The 23,718-nt window shown below is 50.2% G+C and overlaps 2 protein-coding genes, 1 long non-coding RNA gene and 1 pseudogene across 8 annotated transcripts; 3 read left to right on the plus strand and 1 right to left on the minus strand.

Moving 5' to 3' along the window:
- Window positions 1–6,685, plus strand: ARL2 (ARF like GTPase 2). 3 transcript variants are annotated; one of them, XM_077862323.1, is made up of 5 exons: window positions 1–62; window positions 3,358–3,504; window positions 3,600–3,762; window positions 5,243–5,323; window positions 6,187–6,685. In XM_077862323.1, the coding sequence occupies exons 1-5, from the start codon at window positions 16–18 to the stop codon at window positions 6,319–6,321; spliced, it is 573 nt and encodes a 190-aa protein (XP_077718449.1). In that variant the 5' UTR covers window positions 1–15; the 3' UTR covers window positions 6,322–6,685. The 3 variants fall into 3 exon arrangements, with proteins under 3 accessions (XP_077718449.1, XP_077718450.1, XP_077718448.1); XM_077862324.1 differs by lacking the exon at window positions 1–62 and adding an exon at window positions 177–337 and having other exon boundaries at window positions 3,394–3,504; XM_077862322.1 differs by lacking the exon at window positions 1–62 and adding an exon at window positions 1,436–1,664.
- Window positions 6,686–8,806: 2,121 nt separating this feature from the next.
- On the minus strand, window positions 8,807–11,476 carry LOC144292268 (uncharacterized). The gene is made up of 2 exons (XR_013359712.1): window positions 10,957–11,476; window positions 8,807–10,507 (listed from the first exon to the last, which is right to left on the minus strand). It is a non-coding gene; the product is annotated as an uncharacterized LOC144292268 (long non-coding RNA).
- Window positions 10,996–23,312, plus strand: SNX15 (sorting nexin 15). 4 transcript variants are annotated; one of them, XM_077862325.1, is made up of 8 exons: window positions 10,996–11,258; window positions 17,890–17,925; window positions 18,141–18,261; window positions 19,558–19,673; window positions 19,779–19,926; window positions 20,245–20,388; window positions 22,394–22,747; window positions 23,042–23,312. In XM_077862325.1, exons 1-8 carry the CDS (start codon window positions 11,160–11,162, stop codon window positions 23,146–23,148), a joined length of 1,125 nt encoding a protein of 374 aa, XP_077718451.1. In that variant the 5' UTR covers window positions 10,996–11,159; the 3' UTR covers window positions 23,149–23,312. The 4 variants fall into 4 exon arrangements, with proteins under 4 accessions (XP_077718451.1, XP_077718454.1, XP_077718452.1 ...); XM_077862326.1 differs by having other exon boundaries at window positions 11,005–11,258; window positions 22,490–22,747; XM_077862328.1 differs by lacking the exon at window positions 22,394–22,747 and having other exon boundaries at window positions 10,999–11,258.
- On the plus strand, window positions 17,544–17,641 carry LOC144293558 (U6 spliceosomal RNA; annotated as a pseudogene).
- Window positions 23,313–23,718: the final 406 nt, after the last annotated feature.

Genomic DNA, 23,718 nt, shown 5'->3' on the forward strand with positions numbered 1-23,718 from the left:
CCCGGAGAGGGAGGAATGGCGGCCCCCTCGGCCCCCAAGGTCTCGGGAAGAGAAGGGTTAAGGCAGGTGGCCCACAGAAGCCCCCAGCGCCGCTAGAGGGACTATCTCGGTGGCACCGCCAGGGGCTGCGCGGTCACGTGGGGGCGAGGGCGGGACCAAGCGAGAGGCCGGCCAATAGGCCGCGCTGTCGGTGGGCGTGATAGCCAATAGGAGCAGGGAGAGGGGTCCCGGGACTAGGAAGAAACGGCGGCCGGGAGGGGGCCGCAGGGACCATGGGGCTTCTGACCATTCTGAAGAAGATGAAGCAGAAAGAGCGGGAGCTGCGACTGCTCATGCTGTATCCTCCCGGGCGCCGGAGCCGCGAGGGTAGCGGGGGGCGAAGGGGAGCGCGCCGGGTGGGCGGTGCCAGGCGCCCCCTGCTGGGCACGAGATGCGCGGCCGGCGCGTACCAACTGCCCTTTGTGCGTCACGCACGTGGGCCCTACCAATCGCCCCAGCGGGGGGGGGGGGGGGGGGCTGGGAGGAGACCGTACCACCGGCTCGGGGCGGGGAGGACTCCGTTCCCAAGGCCGAAGGTGAGGGTCTAAAAGCGCAGAGGCTGGACCAGATGTCCCTATGTAGGGGGAGGGGGTCCCGGAGGCGACTCGGAGGCCACCACCCGGCGGTCGGGCTAGAGCGTGAGGCCGCTGTCCTCCCTGGCTCTGACCTTCCCCCCCCCCGCCCCGCCTCCGAGGGTGCCAGGCCCCGGCCCCGCCCTCAAGGCCCGAATCCCCGGGGCGTGGGGCCCCGCCCTGCGATCCTAGGGGAGGTAGACGCCCCGGCTTGGCTTGTTTCTCCGTGGGGCTCACGCGGGTGTCCTTGGCCGCACGCCGCGTCGGTATTCCCGCCCCCCCCCGGGCTGATGGCTTGTAGGCCCGAGGGCCCCGCCGACCTTCTGCGTCCCGCTAGCGGGAGCCTGCGCTCGTTCTCCCTTCTGGGTGCAGGGGCCGGTGCAGGGGCCCGCGGGGACTCCGCGATCCCGGGGCTGGGCGGGTCTCAGTCGGAGCTCCCCGAGCAGCGGAGAGAAGACCTTAAAGTGCGCGGATCACCTTATAATACTGAGGAAGAGGCACAGAGCCTTCACTCACCCAGTTAAACATTTACTGAGTGCCTTGTATGTATGTGCTAGGCACTGTCCTAGGGGCTGGGGTAGAACAGCAAAAGAAATCCTTACCGTCGTGGACGGTCTGTAATGCCATGGGGAGAAAGATGTTAACAAAGCAAATAGGTAAAATGTATAGGATGCATGGAGAAGAATGCAGTTTAAACAAGGTCAAAGAAGGCCACCATGAAAAAGTGACAGTTGAGTAAAGACCAGGAGGTGAGGGATGAACCGTGTAGATGTCATCGCAAAATTTGTTTATGCAAAAGGAAGGGCAAATGCAAGGTTTGGAAGGAGGAACTCAACTGGTGTGTTCAAAGGAATGTCGAGGAGGGCCGTGTCCCTGGAGAGCGTAAGCAAGGAGAAGAGCACTAGATTATGACAGAGAGGACAACCGTCACCTCACGTGGCTTTTGGTTCTTGGCTTTTCCTTAAGAGGAGAAGTGCCCAGGAGAAGCATGATCTGGTTGCTGCATCACAGGCGAGATAGGATGGTAGCTTGGACCAGGACGGAAACAGTGAGGTGATGAAAGTTGGGGGACAGTTGATCCGAGGCCCAGCAGGCATTGCTGCTAGATTAGACTCGAGTGTGAGAGGGAGTGAAGTCAAGCCTGACTTCAGGATTCTGGCCTGAACGCTTCCAAAGAAGGAGGAACCACTTGCTGAGGAGGGGGCAGGGAGCAGGTTCAGAAAGATGAGAGCTCAGGTTTGGCCAAGCAAGATATCCTGAGACATCCGATAAGTATCCAGTTGGCAGCCAGATGATAGAGGGCCGGGAGTCCAGGGGAGCAGCTGGGTGGGATGTGTACATTTGGGCGTCACCAGCATAAAGATGGTATTTGAAGCTGTGATCCTGGGTGGGAGCGCTAAGAGATGAGCATGGGTGGAGGAGAACTGAGACAGATCTGGATAAGAGGTCAGGGCAGGGATCCCTGGGTGGCGCAGCGGTTTGGCGCCTGCCTTTGGCCCAGGGCGCAATCCTGGAGACCCGGGATCGAATCCCACGTCGGGCTCCCGGTGCATGGAGCCTGCTTCTCCCTCTGCCTATGTCTCTGCCTCTCTCTCTCTCTCTGTGACTATCATAAAAAAAAAAAAAAAAAATTCAGAGGTCAGGGCAATGAGAACCCGGCAGAGGAGTAGAGGAGGGGTCAGGTGCTGATGATGGAGCAGGAAGATGAGGGCTGAGTACTGCCCTCCACCTGCCAGAGAACAATGTGAAGTCTTTAGGGATCTTGGCAAGAGCAGTTTCAGGGAAGCAGGGGGAGCAAAATCTCATGGGTCCAAGCAAAAGCAGGAGGACAGAAATCAGAGAGGGTGAGTAGGGACAACGGTTTTGAGGAGATTTGCTATAAAGGTAAAGAAAAAAAGGAGTGAGTAGAGGGGGAGAGGGATCAAGAGAGGGTATTGTTTGCTTTTAAGGTGGGGGAGACACCAGCTTGTTAGCTGATGGGAATGATCCAGTGGATGATGGAGTTGGGATGTGAAGGAGGTAATCGAAGCCTGGGTCTCAGGAGAGCTCTGGTCACACTCATTCTACTGGTTTGAGTCACCTGGGGCCCCCTCCCAGCTGCAAGCACCTTTAAGGGTTGGAGTGACCCCGGGGGTGTTCTCTCCAGCTGCTGAACTCACCCATTTGTTTGCATACTCACTGAACAGCAAAGGGTTTGGAACTTTCCAGAAACGGGTGAGGGTGGCCACCTCCAGGTCCTTGCTCTTGCTGTTTGCTCTGTCTAGAATGCTCTTCCCTTAGTCCTTTGGAAAGCTGGCTCCTTGTAGTTTGGTCCTCAGCTTGAGACCCTGAGAGAGGTGCCCAAGCTAAAGGAAGCTCCTGCAATGACCCCCGCCCATAGCCTCTTAGTTGTATTTCTTACACTCACCAGGAGCTGATGGTACCTTGTTTCTCATTTGTTTGCACTCTATCGACTGTCTCCGCACTAGAGTAGAAGCTGCACAAGGGTGGGGACTTTGATTCTGGGGTACCCCCAGCACCAGAAGAGGGCCTGGCACAAAGTAAGTATTCAATAAATATTGTAGAGTAAATTAAGGAAACTTTAGTTAGGAAGAGATGATTAAAAAATCTTTATTTCTTGATTCTTTGCCATTTATCGTGAGCCAATAAATTGTGGGTCAGGCTCAACTGAGTCGATACAGTTGCTCAAGTGAGTCGATACAGGGTGGAAAATAACTTGTCCCCTTGTGATGTCACCACCCTGCAGAGTTCAGGGACTTCTCCTTAACCTAGTGCGCCCCAGCGGCCTAGACAATGCTGGCAAAACAACCATCCTCAAGAAGTTCAACGGGGAAGACATTGACACCATCTCCCCAACACTAGGCTTCAACATTAAGACCCTGGAACATCGAGGGTGAGCGGGGACCCCTCAGTGGGCTGGCCCAGGAGTAGGCAGAGAGGGTGGGTGAGGGGCCAGGCTGACCCTTGAGCCACTCCCTTCCTGTCCAGATTCAAGCTGAACATCTGGGATGTGGGAGGCCAGAAGTCCTTGCGGTCCTACTGGCGGAACTACTTTGAGAGCACCGATGGCCTCATCTGGGTGGTGGACAGCGCCGACCGCCAGCGCATGCAGGACTGCCAGCGGGAGCTCCAGAGCTTGTTGGTGGAGGAGGTGGGCAGGGTGCCTGGCCAAGCAGGCCAGACCAGGCCTCCATCAGCATCCTGGTGTACATACATGGATGGGTAAACACTCTCCTCAGTGGAGTCCCTAAGGGGCCTGTGACCCCAAAGGGACACCTAGGATGGGGTCTGTTTCTTCCCTGAGCCCTCACCATGTGCCCAGCACCCTTGGGGGCAGAGGCAACCTGTACACTTGGTCCAGGGTAGACCCACCATGCTGTGAACAGGACATGCTGTGAACTGAGACCTGGCTTCATGTCCCTTTGATGTCACTGCTTCACCACCCTCAGCTTCAGTTTCTGTACCTTGAATGGGCTTGAGGGAGGATGACTTGAGGCCCATTTATGAAGCTGTGGGAGGCAGTGGAGCCTGGCTTAGGAGTTGGACTCTTCATTGTGTAACCTCAGGCGAGACACTTAACTCTGTGAATCTCCATTTCCTCATTTCTAGGATGGGCTTTATAATTAGGGTGATCTTATAACTTATTATCTGGCCCAAAACATTTTCCTTGAAATAAAATTTGAGATTTATAGCTAAGTTGCAAAGATAGTGAAGAGATATCCCATATGCCTTTCACCCTGTTTCCCCCATGTTAACAGCACACGTAACCACCATGCATTTGTCAACACTAAGAAATTAGCATGGGTAAATTACTCTTAACTACAGATTTTCTTTGGATTTCACTAGTTTTTTTCATTAATACCCTTTTTCTGTTCCAGGATTTGATCTGGGTTACTATACTTGCTTTTAGTTGAAAAGCAGGACACTTTTAAGAATGAAAGAGGGATTTGTGAAAAATTATGCAGGGACAATAGCCATAAACAGGACTGCTTGGGGTACACAGGGATATGGCCACCTGATATAGTGCTAGCCACCTCCAGAGCATGTCAGGCAGGTCTAGTGAGATCATGGCTGTCCATGTTTGGCCCTGGCCTGTCACCTCGAGGCCCTATTTCAGGCCTAGATCGACCTACCTACATGGAGGGAGTCCCAATCGGTAACACAAGGAAGTAACTGGAAGCAGAGGCAGAGAGTTAGGCCTGCAGGGTGGTGAACAGTTAAAGTGCTACATGAACTTGGAAGAGGGAAAGGTCACTTCCACCAGACCCCATAACCCCAGGATGGTTGCATTCTTTATGCAGCTCAGGTCATCAAATGGGAGCAGTCTAGAACCAGAGAGCTCAGGGATCTTCTTGTCCATCTTCCCCTCTCCATTTATGGTGGTAGGAACTGAGGCATAAAGGAGGGAGGTGCCCACTGGGCCCTTACCTAGGGCTCTCCCCCACCATGTGTGGCTGGACTCACAGACCGTGTCCATGTTGTCTGCCCTACTTGGTAGGGCCTCTCCTACCACCCTGGGGCCTTGCCCTGATTCCAGGTTGATCTCTGATCCCACCTGCTCTGGGTATTTAGAGGAGGGGCCGTGGTGCCCTCTGAGCCCCCACTCCCCACCCCCTGTTTCTCTCCCCCAGCGCCTGGCTGGAGCAACCCTCCTCATCTTTGCCAACAAACAAGACCTGCCTGGAGCACTGTCCTCTAATGCCATCCGTGAGGTGAGTCCAAGCCTTTGCATAGGCCTGTGGACAAAAGGGGCACATGTTTCTCTGTTAACGTATTTAAAAAGCTTTTATTAGCTTCTCTTGTGTGGCAGGACCTATGCAGGACACTGGAGATTCAGTAATTAATAAGAACTAGTTGTGCCCCACAGCCTGGGGGAAGGCAGACATGCAAACATTATCCTACAGGATAACAGCAGCCAACCAGTAGTGAGTACTTTTTCTGTGCCAGGCTCTGCGTGGATTAACTCATTCAGTTCCCACCCCAGCCTCCTGCAGTAGGAACCATTACTGTCATTCTGCAGATGGCGAAGCAGGTTTAGAGAAGTGAGCTAATGTGGTCAGGGTCACACAGTAAGCAGACAAACGGGATTTCAGTGCAGGCCTGTGTGACCCCAAATTGTATCCTGCCTCTTGCTCTAGAGCATGAGCACCAGAATGAGAAAGAATGGGGTTAGAATCTTCATTCTGTCACTTACTAGCTGTGTGAACTTAGGCAGGTTGCTTAACCTCTCTGAGGCATTCTCAGTAAAATGGCCAACAATCCCTGGCTCTTTGGGCCCTAGGAGGAATGGATGAGAAGAGGATATTTGTGGGGCTTATAGCACAATGCCTGGATCCTAGCAGATGCTGGATCCTGTGTTGCTGTTCAGTTACTAAGGGGTAGTATTGGTGTGGTGTTGCACAGAGAGCCCCAGTGCCCTGATGAACTGACAAATCTTCACCAGGGGCCGGGGGAGACTTCTGAAAGCAGGCCCTTGAGGGAGGCACGGATTTCCCCTGGACCAGGAGAGGGAAGGGGGCTGTGAGTGGCAGGGCCCATGGTCACCGGGGCCCACCACCCTCTCCCACCTTCCCAGGCCCTGGAGCTGGACTCCATCCACAGCCACCATTGGTGTATCCAGGGCTGTAGTGCCGTCACTGGGGAGAACCTCCTGCCTGGCATTGACTGGCTCCTGGATGACATTTCCAGCCGCATCTTCACGGCCGACTGAACCACTCCGGATGCCCCCCACCCCACCTTGCAGTCCAGCCCCCTACCCCCGCCCTCATCAAGCACCATCCATGGGGGAACGGGAGTCAGCCAGCCTGACAAACACCCCCCACCCCACTCTGTAACCTGCTGCTGCTGCTGCTAGTACTGCCCACTGCTGCTCTGTGGCCAGCTGGCTCCCGTGGCTGGAGGGCTGCTGCCCTGGCTGTCACCCTGGCTCCTGACCCAGCCCACCTGCAGCTGCCATGCCAAGAGGAGAGGGCTGGGCTAGGGGGGGGTGGGGGGTGGAGCTGCCTCTGCTGCTACCAAGGCTGTGGGCCTCATCCTTTGCTCAGCTGTGAGAATAAATCCTTTCTTGCCCTCAACTCCTTGTAGAGTCATTTGTTGATTCTACAGCATCACGAGGCCACCCGGAGTGCATGGTGTAGCAGGGCACTGATCATTTCGGTCAGAGGGTTAACTTCTGTGTCAGAGAGACAAAGAATTACAGAAGCTCAGGACAGGGCTGTAACTAATTCCATCTGGAAGAGTCCAGGCAGACTTCCCAGAGGAAGTGACGTTAAAGTTAGGCGTGAAGGGTAAGTAGAAGTTCTTTGCATAGAGCAAGGACGTGGACGGTTTACCAGAGCAACAGCTGTCCTCAGAGGAGTGGATAAGAAAAAAGGACACAGGGACTCCTGGGTGGCTCAGTGGTTGAGTGTCTGCTTTTGGCTCAGGTCATGATCCTGGGGTCCTGGGATCGAGTCCCGTATCAAGCTCCCCATGGGGAGCCTGCTTCTCCCTCTGCCCATGTCTCTGCCTCTCTCTGTGTCTCTCATGAATAAATAAATAAAAACTTAAAAAAAAAAAAAAAAAAGGAAAAGGGACACAGCTCCACATCGGGGCTCATGGCTTGCTGAATGGAATACAGGCTGAACTTGAGCTCCCGGTTCCCCACCATAGCCAGGTACCCTCTTGCAGTGGACTATCTACACCGCTGCAGTATAGGCAGCTTTGGCTCTAGCAGAGGGACCCATGTGGCCAAGAAACAACGCTCAAGGGCTCTTGGGAAGTGGGGAGGGGAGAGGATGCAGGTGTGAGAGCATGTGAGCATCAAGCAGAGCTTGCTAACCGGGCAGAGCAGGGAAGAGTCCTCTGAAGACTAAGGTGCTCTCTGAAGCAGGGTTGTCATGCAGGTGGCCCAACAGGTGTTTTCACAGCACCCCCCTCTCCCTGCTCTGGTCCTACCAGTGGCTGCCTACTCTGTTGGATTCTGTTCGAAGCATTCTCCAGTATCATCGCATTGAAGAACAGCCCTAAGCAGGACAGACTCTCAGTATCCCGTCTACAAGGGAACTGAACCTCCAGGAGGGAGGTTAGGCAACTTGTTCAAAGCCACTCGGCTATGAAGTAGGGGAACTGGGATTTAGACCCAGCACATCGAGCCACTACGCCACACTATTCGAGGCTTTTGTGTCTCTGCTCAAAGCTCAGATGCCAGAGAGAGGAGGCCTAATGGGTCTAATGAGGAAAGAGTGGTTTTCCCAAGGAAAAGGCGAGGAAGAGACACCGAGATTTGCTCCTAAACTGGCACTAGAATCCCTTCTGGAGAGTACAGATAGGTGCAAAATGTGGGCTCTGTTAGGGTAGAAGAAGGGAAATTGATGTTGGATAGACAATCTTAAAATATAAACTGTCGGGATCCCTGGGTGGCGCAGCGGTTTGGCGCCTGCCTTTGGCCCAGGGCGCGATCCTGGAGACCCGGGATCGAATCCCACGTCGGGCTCCCGGTGCATGGAGCCTGCTTCTCCCTCTGTCTGTGTCTCTGCACCTCTCTCTCTCTCTCTGTGACTATCATAAATGAATAAAAATTAAAAAAATATATATATATATAAACTGTCCTTCTGTGTCAAAAATTAAAACTGCCTATTCTGTTCTCTATGCTGGACAGACACCGTGGTCCCCATGCTACCCAAACCTTGTGGTGAGTGAACACGCCCAGGCCCAGAACCAAATCTCAGCCCTGCCACTCACTGGATGATGCTGAGCAAGCACCTCCCATGTTTGTGCCTCAATGTCCCCATCTGCAGAAAGATAAGGCCCCCACCTGCTAAGGTTAGGACAAGGACCAAATGGGTGGGTCTCTTGTTGGTCACAAGCATCGTATAATGTTAGCTATAATGTTCATTATTTGAACCAGTAGGATCTTTTTTTTATTTTAAGATTTTATCCATTTACCCATGAGAGACACAGAGAGAGGCAAAGACATTGGGAGAGGGAGAAGCAGGCTCCCTGCGGGGAGCCCGATATGGGACTCGATCCCAGATCCCGGGACTACGTCCTGAACCAAAGGCAGATGCTCAACCGCTAAGCCACCCAGGCGCCGCTGGACTGGTAGAATCTCAAGCAGATCCATCCAACCAATGGGAACTCAGCCACCCACTGATCCAGATGAGTCACCCCAGGGTTCAAGTCCTCCTGGGGCCCATAGTACACAGCATCCTTGATTTATTTTATTTTTTTAAGATTTTTAATTTATTTATTCATGAGAGACACAGAGAGAGAGAGAGAGAGAGAGAGGCAGAGAGGCAGAGACACAGGTAGAGGGAGAAGCAGGCTCCATGCAAGGAGCCTAAAGTGGGACTCTATCCCCGGTCTCCAGGATCACACCGGGCGGAAGGCGGCGCTAAACCGCTGCGTCACCCAGGCTGCCCGCATCCTTGATTTAAAGTGTGAATTATACATGGTTAGAGACAAGAAAATAACAAGGTTGTACTCATTAGCAAGGCGTGTAGATGAGGAGTCTGAGCTGCGGCAGAACGTCTGCATCCTGTGGTCAACCCAGTGGGAATGTGGGGAGCCAGGCTGGCAGCTGTGTATTTGCAGCTTTCCTCTCTCCTGCTGGCTATGAGGACTCTTCTGTTTGTTTCTCCTGGTGATGGAAATGGAGTTGGCATCTGAAAGCTGGGGGACAAGCTGATCTAGATGGGAATGGGCTTGGAGGGGACAGGGTGAAAGAAGACAGAAAGGAGAGAATTGGGAGCTGCAGGGCCAGGGAGGGGAGGGAATGATGGTCAAGAAGACTTGGAGCCAGTCCTGCTGGGAGAGCTTGAGAGAGCAAAAATAATGTCTATAAGTGGCCTCTACGGGCAGCGGTTTAGCGCCGCCTTCGGCCCAGGGTGTGATCCTGGAGACCCGGGATCAAGTTCTGCATCAGGCTCCCTGCGTGGAGCCTGCTTCTCCCTCTGCCTGTGTCTCTGCCTCTCTCTCTCTGTCTCTCATGAATAAATAAATAAAATCTTTTTTTAAAAATTAAAAAAATAAAAATAAAAGGGATCTCTAGAGGTGTGTGTTGTTCAAGGGGACACCACCCCATCTAAGTCTCCTCCCAAACACCTCCTGGATAATCTACCCTATGTCTGAGCTTCCACCCGTCTCATTTGGGAGTTTCCTTTGTCTCTTTCTGGAAACTGGCAGTACGGTGCCCACCATAAGAGCGGCCGTGAGCACTTGAGCGCTTCACCCACGCTATCACTTTTAAACTTCACAACCTGGCTGTGGTGGTATCCATCAGAGTCCTCAACAGCTTGTCCCAGAAATGATCACAACTGCCTTCCGCAGAAAGGATGGTCTTGGGAAGATACTAAGATACTAACGCTGATTTGGGACAGCATCCTGATGGAGCTCTCAGGATGCCAGACATCAGGTTTGACAAACAGGGTGCCCAGAGGCTGGGCAGCTGAGCCCACAGCCAACATTGCACATCATGAACAAATCAGTCCCCTTGCTAGGCACTGTGCACTCTGTTTCTCCCTCAAGAAACTCAAGAATTAGGCTTCTGGGGAGAGTCCTCCTCCCCTACCCAGGACTTGGGGCAAGGAAAGGAGCTGGCACCTTTGGATTCCAGGAGTAGGAGGCTGATGGGCTATACCTATTAGAGAACTACCTCCAAACAAAGATACGGTGCTAACAGAGAGGTGGGGGTGAATGCTGGACAGACCAGGAGGGGAAAGAAAGAAACATCCACTGCAGTAGATTCTATTAGAAACATTATAAATGTTCTAGAGAGGAGAAACTTAAGCTCAGGTAGTTAAGGGAAACTCATACAACTGGTAAGAAGTGTGACTTCAGAACCTGTGAGGCCATCCTCTTCTCTGGAGTTCTTTTTTGCTTCCCCTACCCTTGCAGAAAACATGAATTAGCGAATCCTACGGAAGGAAACAGGGGAATGATTTGGCTACATCTGCCACACACTCGGCACAATATTTATTTATTTTTTTTAATATTTTATTTATTATTTATTTAAGTCACAGACAGAGAGAGAGAGAGGCAGAGACACAGGCAGAGGGAGAAGCAGGCTCCATGCACCAGGAGCCCGATGTGGGATTCGATCCTGGGTCTCCAGGATCGCGCCCTGGGCCAAAGGCAGGCGCCAAACCGCTGCGCCACCCAGGGATCCCCACTCGGCACAATAAAAGTTGGGTGAGTGGATGAACGAAGGGGACCAGAAAGCAGAGGAGAAGTCGTTTGGACACGTTTGATGGGGAAAGCTCGAGCACCTGTCAGCTAAGTGATCCCACCTCCCCGGTTCTTTTTTTTTTTTTTTTCCCCCACCTCCCGGGTTCTTATCTCTTAAACTACCTAGTTCACGCCTTACCCGCCACCGAGAACTTTTTAGACGCTCCCTGGCCGCACGCCAAGGCCAAGGACTGCGCCGTCACTTGCGACCCGCTCCCTAGGCTCGAGGAAGAAGGGCGCAGGCCTGGGAGATGCGGGGCCCGGCGGAGACTGACCTGGAGGGGCGGGGGCGGCGTTGAGGAGGCAGAGGCCGGCGGTCAGCCCCACTCCAGCTCGGCTGCCATGTCCCGCCAGGCGAAGGACGACTTCCTGCGACACTACACAGTCTCTGACCCCCGGACCCACCCCAAGGGCTACACCGAGTATAAAGTGACCGCGCAGGTGAGGTGGGCCCGGGTGGGGACCTTTACCCTTTTAACAAGAGGTGGGGCAGTGTTTTACCTTAAGGCAAGGCGCCGCTGGTCGCTCCCTTTTTAGACGACAGAAATGGATTTCCCCTTTAAGGGGAGCCTGCGGGTAGAGCCCCGGCTTACTTCGGAGCGGTCCAGTGGAGCGGCCCTGGGAGGGCGCTGTCCTTTTAAAAGGGCTTGGACCGTAGTTCTTGGAGTGGGAGGGGCGGGTTCCCACGCCCTACGTGTGGCGTCAGCACTGCGGGCTGTGAATTTCTTCAAATTAGCACGGAAACTCTGGCTCCGTGCAAATGTTAGTTCTCCAGTTTCTTGGATTAGGTTTGTGTGAACCGCTTGGTTTGATATTAACATAAAAGCCCTTTTTTTTCTTTAGTTTAATTTTTAATTTTCTTTCAAAAAAACTCTATGACTTTAAAAATCCTTACAGCTTAGGGATCCCTGGGTGGCGCAGCGGTTTGGCGCCTGCCTTTGGCCCAGGGCGCGATCCTGGAGACCGGGGATCGAATCCCACGTCGGGCTCCCGGTGCATGGAGCCTGCTTCTTCCTCTGCCTGTGTCTCTGCCTCTCTCTCTCTCTCTCTCTGTGATTATCATAAATAAATAAAAATTAAAAATAAAAATAAAAATCCTTACGGCTCAAAGAGAATTTTAAAGAGTAAGTCAAAAAAAAAAAAAGTAAGTCGGTCTGCAGCTTCGCAGTCAGAGCTGGAAGACAGAAAGAGTGAAGTTGATTATGGAGCAGTAACAACGTTATAGGCACATTTTACAGATACATAGGGGGAACCACGAGAAGGATTTAAAAAACAGTGTAAAAGAGTATCTGCAGAATGATATATAGGAGAGCTGGTTGGGGGAGACTTTAAACTGTAAATTGTTTATTACTTTTAGAATTTTAAACTAGAGGCACCTGGGTGGCACAGTGGTTGAGCATCTGCCTTTGGCCCAGGTTGTGATGCCAGTGATGCCAGGGTCCTGGGATAGGCCCCACATCGGATCCCCCATCGGGTTCTCCCGCAGGGAGCCTGCTTCTCCGTCTGCCTATGTCTCTGCCTCTCTGTGTGGCTCTCATGAATAAATAAATAAAATCTTTAAAAAAAAAAAGAATTTTTAATTAGGCGACTATTAAATGGTACATTAATAACTATTAAGGGGAAGTTGCAAAGTGATTTAGGTGCAGAATCCTAGATGTTTAAAAGGAACTTTCCCTATTTCTTTTATGTCTTTTCCTTGTCAAATAAAAACAAGACACACATGCAGAAAGATAGTCCCTAAGAAGACTAGACTGGAGGGTGGCCAGGGACTGTACTCTTTTCTGATAAATCTTTCTGTTGGTTTTTTTTTTTTTTTAATTTATTTATGATAGTCACAGAGAGAGAGAGAGAGAGGCAGAGACACAGGCAGAGGGAGAAGCAGGCTCCATGCACCGGGAGCCCGATGTGGGACTCGATCCCGGGTCTCCAGATTCGCGCCCTGGGCCAAAGGCAGGCGCCAAACCGCTGCGCCATCCAGGGATCCCTTTCTGTTAGTTTTTAAACATTCATTACTTTGATATGTTTTTATTATAACTTTTAAAGAGAAGTAATTTTCCCTCTTTTACCATCCCCATTCATCTACCATCTTGGTGAGAATTAATGCCACTAGGTCCTTCTTTATCCTTGCATATAAACCTTATATTTAAAAGCAGTTATGTGTACCTAGTTTATTATTTACACACAGTCTCACAGGTCACTTGCTGGTATTCCTCAGTTTTTTGTTGTTTCCCCTTGTAAATTTTCTAAACCAAAACAGGGACGCCTGGGTGGCTCAGAGGTTGAGCGCCTACCCTCACGCCCAGAGCATGATCTTGGAGTCCCAGGATCGAGTCCCACATCTGGCTCACTGCATGGAGTCTGCTTCTCCCTCTGCCTATGCCTCTGCCTCTGTGTGTGTGTGTCTCTCATGAATAAATAAATAAAATATTTTTTTAAATTCCACAACATAATTTATGTAAGTAATGCACGTAGATCCTAAGTGTATAGCTCAATAATTTTAGTATATGGATACATCTGCACTGGCAGTGCTCAGATCAGGATATAGACATTTCCCTCCCCCAGAGAGTTTCTTTGTACGTTTCTCATCTATAGTCCTCCTCTCAGAGAGGTAACCGTTGTCCTGACTTCTGTTCCCCTAGATTACTTTTGTCTGTTCTTGAGCCTCATACAAATGAAATCATATACACAGCAAGTACTCGCTTGTGTCGGGCCTTTTTCCTTCTCTATATAATGTTTTTTGGAGTTTATCCATGTTGTTGCGTGTTGAAGTAGTTTGTTCTTTTTTATTGCCATGTGATGGTAGCCCCTTGTATAAATATACCACCATTTCTTTATTAATTTTCTTGTTACTAGACTTCTAGGTTATGTCTAAAAAAATGTTTTCTGTTTTGTTTTTTTTAATGTTTAGTTGTTACGAGTTGTATGAACATTCATGTGCAATTCTTTTTATGGACATGTGCACCCATATTTTCTTAGTATGTACCTAGGAGTGGGCTTGCTGGGTCATTTGATAGCTACAAGTGTAGTTGTCCTAGAAATTACCAGTTTTGGGGATGCTGTTTGCTGTTTGTCCTAGCCAAAGCAGACAAAATATTTAAAAGAAATTTTTCTTTTTTAAGTAGCTCTGTGGTTGGAAATTGGCCAAGTTGGTGGCTGATATTCAGAGCCTGATAACTTTTTTTTTTGGCTTTTACCCCTATGCTAAATGTACCCAACGGGACAGAAAAACTTTCTAACATGGATAGATGGCTATGTCAGTCTTTTGATATCTTTTAGATGGCAATCCAATTCCATGAGGAATTAAAAACAGCTGTCCTTGTTTTACAACCAGATCTTCACAGGACCACAGATGTGGCTCCAGAAACAATTCAAAGGCTGTTGATCTTTTTTTTTTTTTTTTACCAATCCCTAAACCTCCCCTATTTCTCTCCAAAGGCTTGTCCTTGTGCCTCTGAGAGGTAAGTGTGCTGCCTGGTCTTCTCCAGGAAATTTTACCTGGGTCATCTCTTTAAAATACCAACATCACGGCTGCCTGGCTGGCTCCATTGGTGGAGCATGCGAGTCTTGATCTTGAGGTTTTGAGTTCTGATCTCATGTTGGGTGAGATTACTTAAAAATAAAATCTGAAAAAAAAAATTACCAGTTTTCCAAAAATTACCAGTACTTTCCAAAGTACTGTTTTATACTCCCATTCTCACCAGTACTTGATATCATCGGCATCTTCAAATTTGGGTATGCTGGGCAGGTGGGCGTGTAATATCTTACTGGAGTGTAATTTGCATTTCTCTAATGACTAATGATGTTGAGCATATGCTTATAACCTTATTGGCCATTCAAACACCTTCTTTTGTGGGACGTGCCTACTCAAATATTTTGCTCAATTTTAAAAGATGAGTTGTCTTTTTCATATTGATCTGTAGGAGTTCTTTATATATTCTGGATATGATTTCTTTGTCAAGTATATATAATCCTCAATAGTTTTAAAACCTAGTTTCTTGAGATGCCTGGGTGGCTCAGCAGTTGAGTGGCTGCCTTCAGCCGAGGGCGTGATCCTGGAGTCCCAGGATCGAGTTCCGCATTGGGGTCCCTACAAGAAGCCTGCTTCTCCCTCTGTCTGTCTCTGCCTCTCTTGGTGTGTCTCTCATGAATAAATAAATAAAATATACTTTTTGGGCAGCCTGGGTGGCTCAGCGGTTTAGTGCCGCCTTCAGCCCAGGGTATGATCCTGGAGACCCGGGATTGAGTCCCATGTCAGGCTCCCTGCATGGAGCCTGCTTCTCCCTCTGCCTGTGTCTCTGCCTCTCTTTCTCTCTGTCTCTCTTATGAATGAATAAATTAAAAAAAAAATACAATAAAATAAAAAATATTTTTTAATTTATTTTTTAAAAGATTTTATTTATTTATTCATGACAGAGAGAGAGAGAGGCAGAGACACAGGCAGAGGGAGAAGCAGGCTCCATGCAGGGAACCTGACATGGGACTCGATACTGGGTATCCAGGATCATACCCCAAGCCAAAGGCAGCGCTAAACCGCTGAGCCACCCAGGCTGCCCTAAATAAAATATTTTTCAATCAATCAATCCATCAATCAATCTAGCTTCTTTTACCCAAGATATTTTAGGTGGAGTCTGTTGTGAAAGGCAAAGGCCAGGGTATCAGTTCTAGCAGTCCGTCTTACTTGTTATGTGATTTTTTTTTTAATTTTTATTTTAACTGAGGTATAGTTGACATACAATATAATGTTAGTTTTAGGTGCACAGTATAGTGATTCAACATTTATATTCACTATGAATTGCTCACCACGGTAAGTGTAGCTGAGGGCAGCCCTGGTGGCACAGCGGTTTAGCGCCGCCTGCAGCCCGGGGTTTGATCCTGGGGACCCTTGATCGAGTCCCACATCAGGCTCCCTGCATGGAGACTGCTTCTCCCTCTGCCTGTGCCTCTGCCCCTCTCTCTCTCTCTCTCTGTCTCTATGAATAAATAAATGAAATCATTAAAAAAAAAAAGTGTAGTTGACCATCTATCACCGTACAAAGTTATTGCAATATTATTGACTATATTCGTTATGTTGTACTTTTCATCCCTATGACTTATTTATTGTACAACTGGAAGTTTGTAACTCTTAATTCACTTCATTTATTTCCATTATCTCCTCTATCCACTTCCCCTCTGGCAACCATCAGTTCTCTGTATGTATGAGTGTTTCTGGTTTTGTTTATTTTGTTTTGTTTTTTAGATTTCATATATAAGTTAAATCAGGTAATATTGGTCTTTCTCTGTCTTTTAAATAATTTTAAGATTTTATTTATTTATTCATGAGAGACACACAGAGAGAGGCAGAGACACAGGCAGAGGGAGAAACAGGCTCCCTATGGGGAGCCTGATGCAAGACTGGATCCCGGGATCCTGGGATCACGATCTGAGCTGAAGGCAGACGCTCAATCACTGAGCCACCCAGGTGTCCCCGTCTTTCTCTGTCTGACTTATTTCATGTAGGATAATACCTTCTCGGTTTATCTATGTTGTCACAAATGACAAGATTTCATTATTCTTTTTTTGGCTGAGTAATATTCCATTGCATGTATCTACCACATTTTCTTTATCCATTCATCTATTGACAGACACTTAGGTCACTTCCATATCATGGCTATTATAAATAATGCTGCAATAAACATAGGGGTGCATATATCTTTTTGAATTAGTGTTTTTGTTTTCTTTGGGTAAATATCCAGAAATGGAATTACTGGATCCAGTGGTATTTCTAATTTTAATTTTTTTGGAAACTAAAATGAGGTGATATTTCATTGTGGCTTTGATTTGTATTTCTCTGGTGGTTAGTGATGTGGAGCATCTTTTCATGTGTTTGTTGCTTATCTGTATATCTTCTTTGAAGAAACATCTATTCAGGTCCTCTGCCTTTTTTTTTTTTTTTTTTTGCTATTTATTGTGTCTTTCTTTCTTTCTTTCTTTCTTTCTCTCTTTCTCTCTTTCTCTCTTTCTCTCTTTCTCTCTCCCTCTCTCTCTCACACACACAAGCAGTGGCAGTGGGGGTGGCATGGGTTTGGGGGCAAAGGAAGAAGGAGAGAGAGAATGTTAAGCAGCCTCCATGCCCAGCACCAAGCCTATACAGGGCTCAATCTCACAGCCTTGAGATCATGACCTGAACCGCAATCAAGAGTCAGACACTCAACTGACTGAGCCACCCAGGCACCCCCTCTGCCCATTTTTACATTGAATTGTTTGGTTTTTTGGTGTTGAGTCATAGGAGTTCTTTACATATTTTGGATATTAACTCATTATCAGATCATTTGCAAAACGTGCTGTGTGATCTTGCACAGGTCATGTTCCCTCTCTGTGCCTCCACTTCCTCATCTGTTAAATGGGCGTGTTGATCGTGTCTGCCGCCTTGTGATCGAGGATAATTAAAAGGAGATGTTTGGAAAACTATCAAGTAGTCCATGCTATAGAATGTCATTTTCTAATTATTATGAATATAATGTAGTAAGTACAGGGTCTTCTTTCCAGCTCAGACCCCATTCTGCTCTTCGTGGGTCACAACCCCAGTAAGGCTTTCATCTGTGTTCAGGAGTGTTTGCCCACAGAAGCTTCCTCATTTAAGGAAGGAGTGGCTCCTGGGAAAGAACCTCATTCTTCAGAGAACTGGAGGTGCTTTGGTTTCCGAAGGAGATGCAGGGACTTGGCCCTTTGAAGGAAGTGAGGTAGCTCTTGCCTTTACCGCACACATGTCAGATTGGGCCGATAGAAGATTAGCATGGCCCCTGCACAAGGATGACACACAAACTCATGAAGGAACTGAGATAAAAGTTGGGCTGAGGACCAAGGGGTCTGGATGGGATCGGACAGATGAAGAAACTGGCATATGGTAGAAAAACTGCTTCAAGTTACACAAAGCCTTGAAGCCAGGATGTCTTAAAATCAGTGGCCAACAGCCAAAGTCCACTGCCCCTTTGAGGAGGGCCGGGAGGTACCTGGGGTATCCCTGGATTTTACTGGGTGATGGGGCATCGGATGTCAGTTCAGGTCTCACCTGGTTCTTGCCTTTCTTCCTCAGTTCATCTCAAAGAGGGATCCAGAGGATGTCAAAGAGGTGAGGCTTCTGGGAGGAAGGGGGACTTTTCCCCAATTCCAGATGCAATAACAGTGAAGGAACAGCTGGTAACTCCTTGATCCTGGGAGGAGGAGGAGGTGCTACATCCCAGTCCACACACACACACACATGCATGTGTGCCGGGGGCAGGCTGGGGGTGGGGAAAGCCTCTTTCTACTACCACTGGCCTGGGACAAGTGTCCTATCCCTCTTAGGTGGTGGTCTGGAAGCGGTACAGCGACTTCCGCAAGCTGCATGGGGACCTGGCTTACACCCATCGGAACCTCTTCCGCCGCCTGGAGGAGTTCCCGGCCTTTCCTCGTGGCCAGGTGTTTGGTGAGTGTTGATCTAGGTAGGCAGGCCCAGTATGGAGGGAGAGGTGGGCAGAGGAGACCCCTGCTGGTGGGAGCTGGATGGAGGAGCCACAACCCCTAGCAAAAACACATCTGGGGAGGGCCCTTAGAGCCTCACTTCCCACATGGGGAAACTGAGGCTCAGAGCAGCCCACCTTTGGTGTGTGTGGGGCCCTTTAGCATCCCGTCTTCCTTAGCCCCATTTTCAGGACAAGGGAGCTAGGCTCAGGGTGATAAAGGGGCTTGGCCTGTAAGAGGCAGAACCAGAATTCCTCCCTAGGAGCTGGTGTCACCTCAAGATCTACGCTATCCAAAAACAGCATCTGTGAGCCAGATGCGGTGAGTCTGAGCTGAGGTGGCCAGATGGGTTGAATGCACACTGAAACTATTACAGTAATTTTTGTATTGGTCACATGTTCAAATGAGACTATTTCGGGTACACTAAGTTAAGTGGAAGGTCTTATTAAAATGGAGTTAACCTGGGAGCACCTGGGTGGCTCAGTTGGTTGAGTATCTGCCTCTGGCTCTAGCAGTGATCTCAAGGTCCTGGGATCCAGCTGTGCCTCCAGGCCCCCACTCAGTGGGGAGTCTGCTTCTCCCTCTCCCCCCTGCCCCTCCCACCTGCTTGGGCATGCTTTCTCTCTCTCTCTCAAATAAATAAATAAAATCTTTAAAATAAATACATAAAATTAACCTGTTTCTTTTTAACTTGGCTACTAGAAAATTAGAAATTACACATGCCATGCGTGATGTATTGCTGGGGGACCAGACTGATCTGTTATCTGAATCTCTAGACTCACGTGAGATACTTTTTCACAGCAAGGTCAAGGGTTGCTGCTGGCAGGTTATGCAGGTATACAGCATACCCAAAAACTATGACAAAGGCGCATCTTGCTGTGTGACCTTGGGCAAGTCACTTTCTCTCTCTGAGTCTTACTTTCCTCCCGCTTCCATCAGAATGATCTGAAATTATTTCATTTCTTGGTGGTTGCCCATCTGCTTCTACTGTCTAGGATGTGAACCCATGGGACCAGAGACCTGGCTTTCCTCCCATTCACCTTCTGAGCCTAGCACATTAGTAGGTGCTTGATAAATCTGGTAAACGGAGGACTAGGGAGTTTGGTCCCTGCTTACAAGGACCCCGCCCCCGCCCCCCAGGAGGAGCCGGGGAAGATGGGAGAACAGCAGCTGGCTGCTGGGATCCTTTCCTGCGGAAGCAGGGAAGTGACCCCTGTGGATCACTGCTTCTCTTCCCACCCCTTGTTCTGGGGGGCTGCAGGCCGGTTTGAGGCCTCAGTGATTGAAGAGCGGCGGAAGGGGGCTGAGGACTTGCTTCGCTTCACTGTTCACATCCCTGCACTCAACAACAGCCCCCAACTCAAGGAGTTCTTCCGGGTATGTGTCCCTGCTTGTCCCTCCCCAGCACCTGGGAAGCCTGCCTGCCCACTAGGCTGCACCCCAAGACACCCCCCACCCGGTCCCTGTCTTTCTCTCCTGCAGGGTGGGGAGGTGACCCGGCCCTCTGGCATATCCAGAGACCTGCACATCCTGCCACCCCCTCTGATCCCCACACCGCCTCCAGAGGAGCCCTGGTTGCCACAGCCACTCCCTGCAGAGAGGAGAGGCCTTGAGGAACTGGAAGTGCCAGGTATGTTGAGGTTGGGGAGGGAGCCAGGACTGGCGGGTCTGGGGGTGATGGAGGGCATGCACTTGCTGCTCACTGAGCTTAGGAAAAATTCTGGGCTATGTCCCAGCTCCTCTACCACTAAGGTGCTGAGAAGCTCTAGCCAGGCCACTTTCCTTCTCTAGGCTTTAGTGTCTTAATCTGTAAGAGGGGTGCCAACCCTAAGAGTAGGCTTGTCCATGCCCTTGGGTGCCACAAGGAATTAGTGAGAAGGTGATTCCATTTTGAAAGCTAGGAAATGATAAGGGCAGGCATGAATGTTCCCGATGATGTGTTCCACAGTGGATCCCCCACCATCCAGCCCTGCCCAGGAGGCCCTGGATCTCCTCTTTAACTGCGGGAGCACCGAGGAAGCATCCACTTCCCCAGCCCGAGGCCCCCTCACAGAGGCCGAGCTTGCCCTCTTCGACCCCTTCTCCAGGGAAGGTAACGAGCTGGGGCTAGCAGAGGGCAGAGGGGGGCTGAGGTAGGGGCATAGAGGATGGGCAGAGCCACCACCTAGCTTGTGTAGTGCTTGGGTAAGTCCTAGAAAGGTGCCCCATGACAGGCAGTTGACAGCCTTGGTGAGAATTGGAAGCAGACACCCTGGTGCCAGGACCCATGAGCTGGCTGCCCCTGGACAGTGCAAGCCTGGAGGAAGGAAAGGGAGATCTCAGGGACAGGTAGATCTTCTCCCTGAGAAAGCTTTGGAACAAGCAGGGATCACACTGTCTTGGGGGAGGGTCGGAGTTCCTTCAGTTGGAAGCCCAAGGGAGGGGCGTCCTGGCCAGCTCAGGGTGGAGATGCAGATCCTGAAGGCAGGAGAGGCCTGATGGTCAGGGGGTGGGTGAGGCTTGGGCCCAGAGGGCAGCACAGGACGCCCTGCAGCAGCTGCTAGCACATGGGGGCACCCCAGACCTAGCATGGAAGCCGGAACCGCCCTCCCCCACCCTCCCTCCATCCCCCCACCCCACAAGGACGTCTGGGTCCCGACCTCCTTGATAAGATCCAGGGGAGCTGAGAGTCCCAGGCTCTGAGACACTGGACCTTTAAATTCTTCAAGTCTCTGGCTTTGTGCTTATTCCAGCTGGGGTGTTGAAGTGGCTCCTCTGCTTCAGGATCATCACGAAAGGGTTTCAGTTTGGAATCCTCCAATATTTTTAAGCCCATTTTATTAGCTTTTCTTCTTTGCCCTTCGGGGACCTCCTGGGGCAGCCTCTCAGCTTTGTGATCAGTGACAGGCATTTGAGTTCATTCACCCCAGATCAGTTCCAAATCGGGACCTCAATCTTCCATCCAATGTTCAGCTCCACACCACCACCCTGCTCGCCTGGGAGGAGTATCCTTTTACTCTTCTGGTTCTGCTTCCTCCCGTCCCTGCTCCTTCGGCCTTTCCCCAGCTGGGTTGGGGGAAGAAGAGATTAGAGAGAGAAGGTGGGGGTGGTGTCACCACACCTGCCTGCCTTGCTCTAGCTGAAGCCCCAGGGGTGTGTGGTGGTCAGATGCTTGGAGAGGAGCCTGTCGTGGCTCCTAGAATGTAGCTCCCATAACACATTCCTTCAGCCCATAAGAAAGCTCCCAAACTCTTGTCCCGCCAGAGCCTGGAAGTGCAGTTTGCTCAGATGCTGCCTCATCTCCCTGCCCCATTGTTTGGGCACCTCCAGCAAGTCCCTCACTATCAGAATCCTCCAGGCAAGGAGCTGGCACTTGTCTCTCTCTTCAGCACATATATTGAACGCTTGTAATCAATGTTTTACGGCATCCCAAGAATACTTCTGCCTTTGGCTCCGTGAGCAACACAGGGAGGGCTCTATGTCCAGCTGGGAAGTGAGAGGTCATCTTTCCCACTTGCAGGAGGCCCCAGTCTCTTCATGGGGTCACTTGGGTGAGGTTGGAGAAATGCCACCCTTCCCTCTCCAGGCCAGTGGTGTGCCATGGTGCTTTCTGTTCCAGCTCCTTCCCTTCAAAGGCCTTTTCACCAAAGATGGGCCAAATCTCTAGCCTTCTTTTGTGTAAGCTGCAGAGGGGAGTTTGGCCACCCAGTCCCGGGGTACATAATGAGACCTTCTCTCTGGGTATCTGGTGAGGATACCCACCACCCACTATCTTCACATTTGTGTCCTCAGCTGATGTTGTAACACCTGAGATTCTCTGAATCTATTATTTTACCATTCCAAGGTTTGGAGCATTTCTACCCTTGGCCTGGCTTAGTTGGTCTAGCATCCTTCAGATGGAATTCTTGAATTTATAGATAGTCAAGAGGGAGGGAGGCCCAGTGACCCAGACCTCACAAAACAATGTTAATACAAAAGAATTACTGAAAGAATTGGGAAGGTAAAATTGTTTTTTACAAAAGCACAGGAATTCTACCAGTTAAATAGATCATGGCTAGTCTGTTTGGTACAAATGGATTTTGAACTGCTCAGGCTCTGCTTCTGTCCACCTGGGGCAGGTTGGTACCTTGCTGGGCAAGAGAAGTCTGGGGATGGATGGCAGGCCCTGGGAAATGGAGGACAGTGTGGCCTGAGCCCTCCACATCTGATCATAGAAAGTTCAGGCCCCAGTCCAACCCACATGGGTGAGCTGGCAGCGATGGAGGCAGAGCCTGAAAGGCTGGACCAGGAACCCTGGGAGCCTGGAGGGCAGGAGGAGGAAGAGGACGAGGAAGGACGGCCCGTCCCTGCCTATCTGAGCCAAGCCACAGAGCTTATCACCCAGGCTCTTCGGGATGAGAAGGCAGGTGCCTACCCTGCAGCTCTGCAGGGCTATCGGGATGGCGTGCATATCCTGCTGCAGGGAGTTCCTGGTGAGTATGGATGGGAAGGTGGAGGGTCAGGCCTAAGCTTTCAGATGGTGGAGTGAAAGGAAGGGAAAATGAAAGACTCAGAGGATCAGAATTTCTCTTCACTGACCAACTGTGTAACCTTGGGCGGTTTCTTTACCTCTTGGGGCCTCAATTTTCTTATTTGTAAAATGGGGAGAATAGCTCTGATTCCCAGGGAGGTAGAAAAAGACATGTGTTGGTGCTCTGTGAACTGTAAGGGGCTAGACCAGGGGTTTTGAACCCAGAGACCTCCGCTGAGCCATTTTCTTTCCACAGGTGACCCGTCACCTGCCCGCCGGGAGGGTGTGAAGAAGAAGGCGGCTGAGTACCTGAAGAGAGCAGAAGAAATCTTGCACCTGCACCTGCCCCAACTCCCATCTTGAGAGGGAGTGAGCCCCTACCCAGGACTCTAGCTTCAGCACTGCCAGCTACTCCCTTTTACTCTCCCTGGGGCCTGGCCCTATATCCTGGTCTTGTAACTCTGGGGGTCATTTCTGTGTGTAACTGGACCAAGAATGACACAAATAATGAATTCAAAGCTCCTTGACCACACCTGCCTCTTTGGAATCAGGACAAAACATTTCTGATCCTGCCTCTTGTGTGGGCAGCATCTCTTGCTGTAAACTAGCTGTTTACCCATCTAGAACAGGGGTCTGCAAGCTATGGCCTGCATCCACCTCTCTCCCATGGCTTTTTTTTTTTTTTGTAAGGCCCATAAACTAGAATGGCTTTTACATTTTTTTAATAGTTGGGAGAAAAATCAAAAGAATAGTATTCTGTGACAGATGAAAATCACATAAAACAAGTGTCTAAAAATTCTGTTGGAACACAGTCACACTCCTTCAGTTCACATGGTCTGCGGCTGCTTTCCCACCACGCCAGCAGGTTGCCTAGTTGCGACCCGCAAATTCCTTTGCAGAAAAAGTTTGCTGACACCTGATCTAGAAAATGGG

Source organism: Canis aureus, chromosome 21 (genome assembly GCF_053574225.1).
Source record: "Canis aureus isolate CA01 chromosome 21, VMU_Caureus_v.1.0, whole genome shotgun sequence".
NCBI lineage: Eukaryota > Metazoa > Chordata > Mammalia > Carnivora > Canidae > Canis > Canis aureus.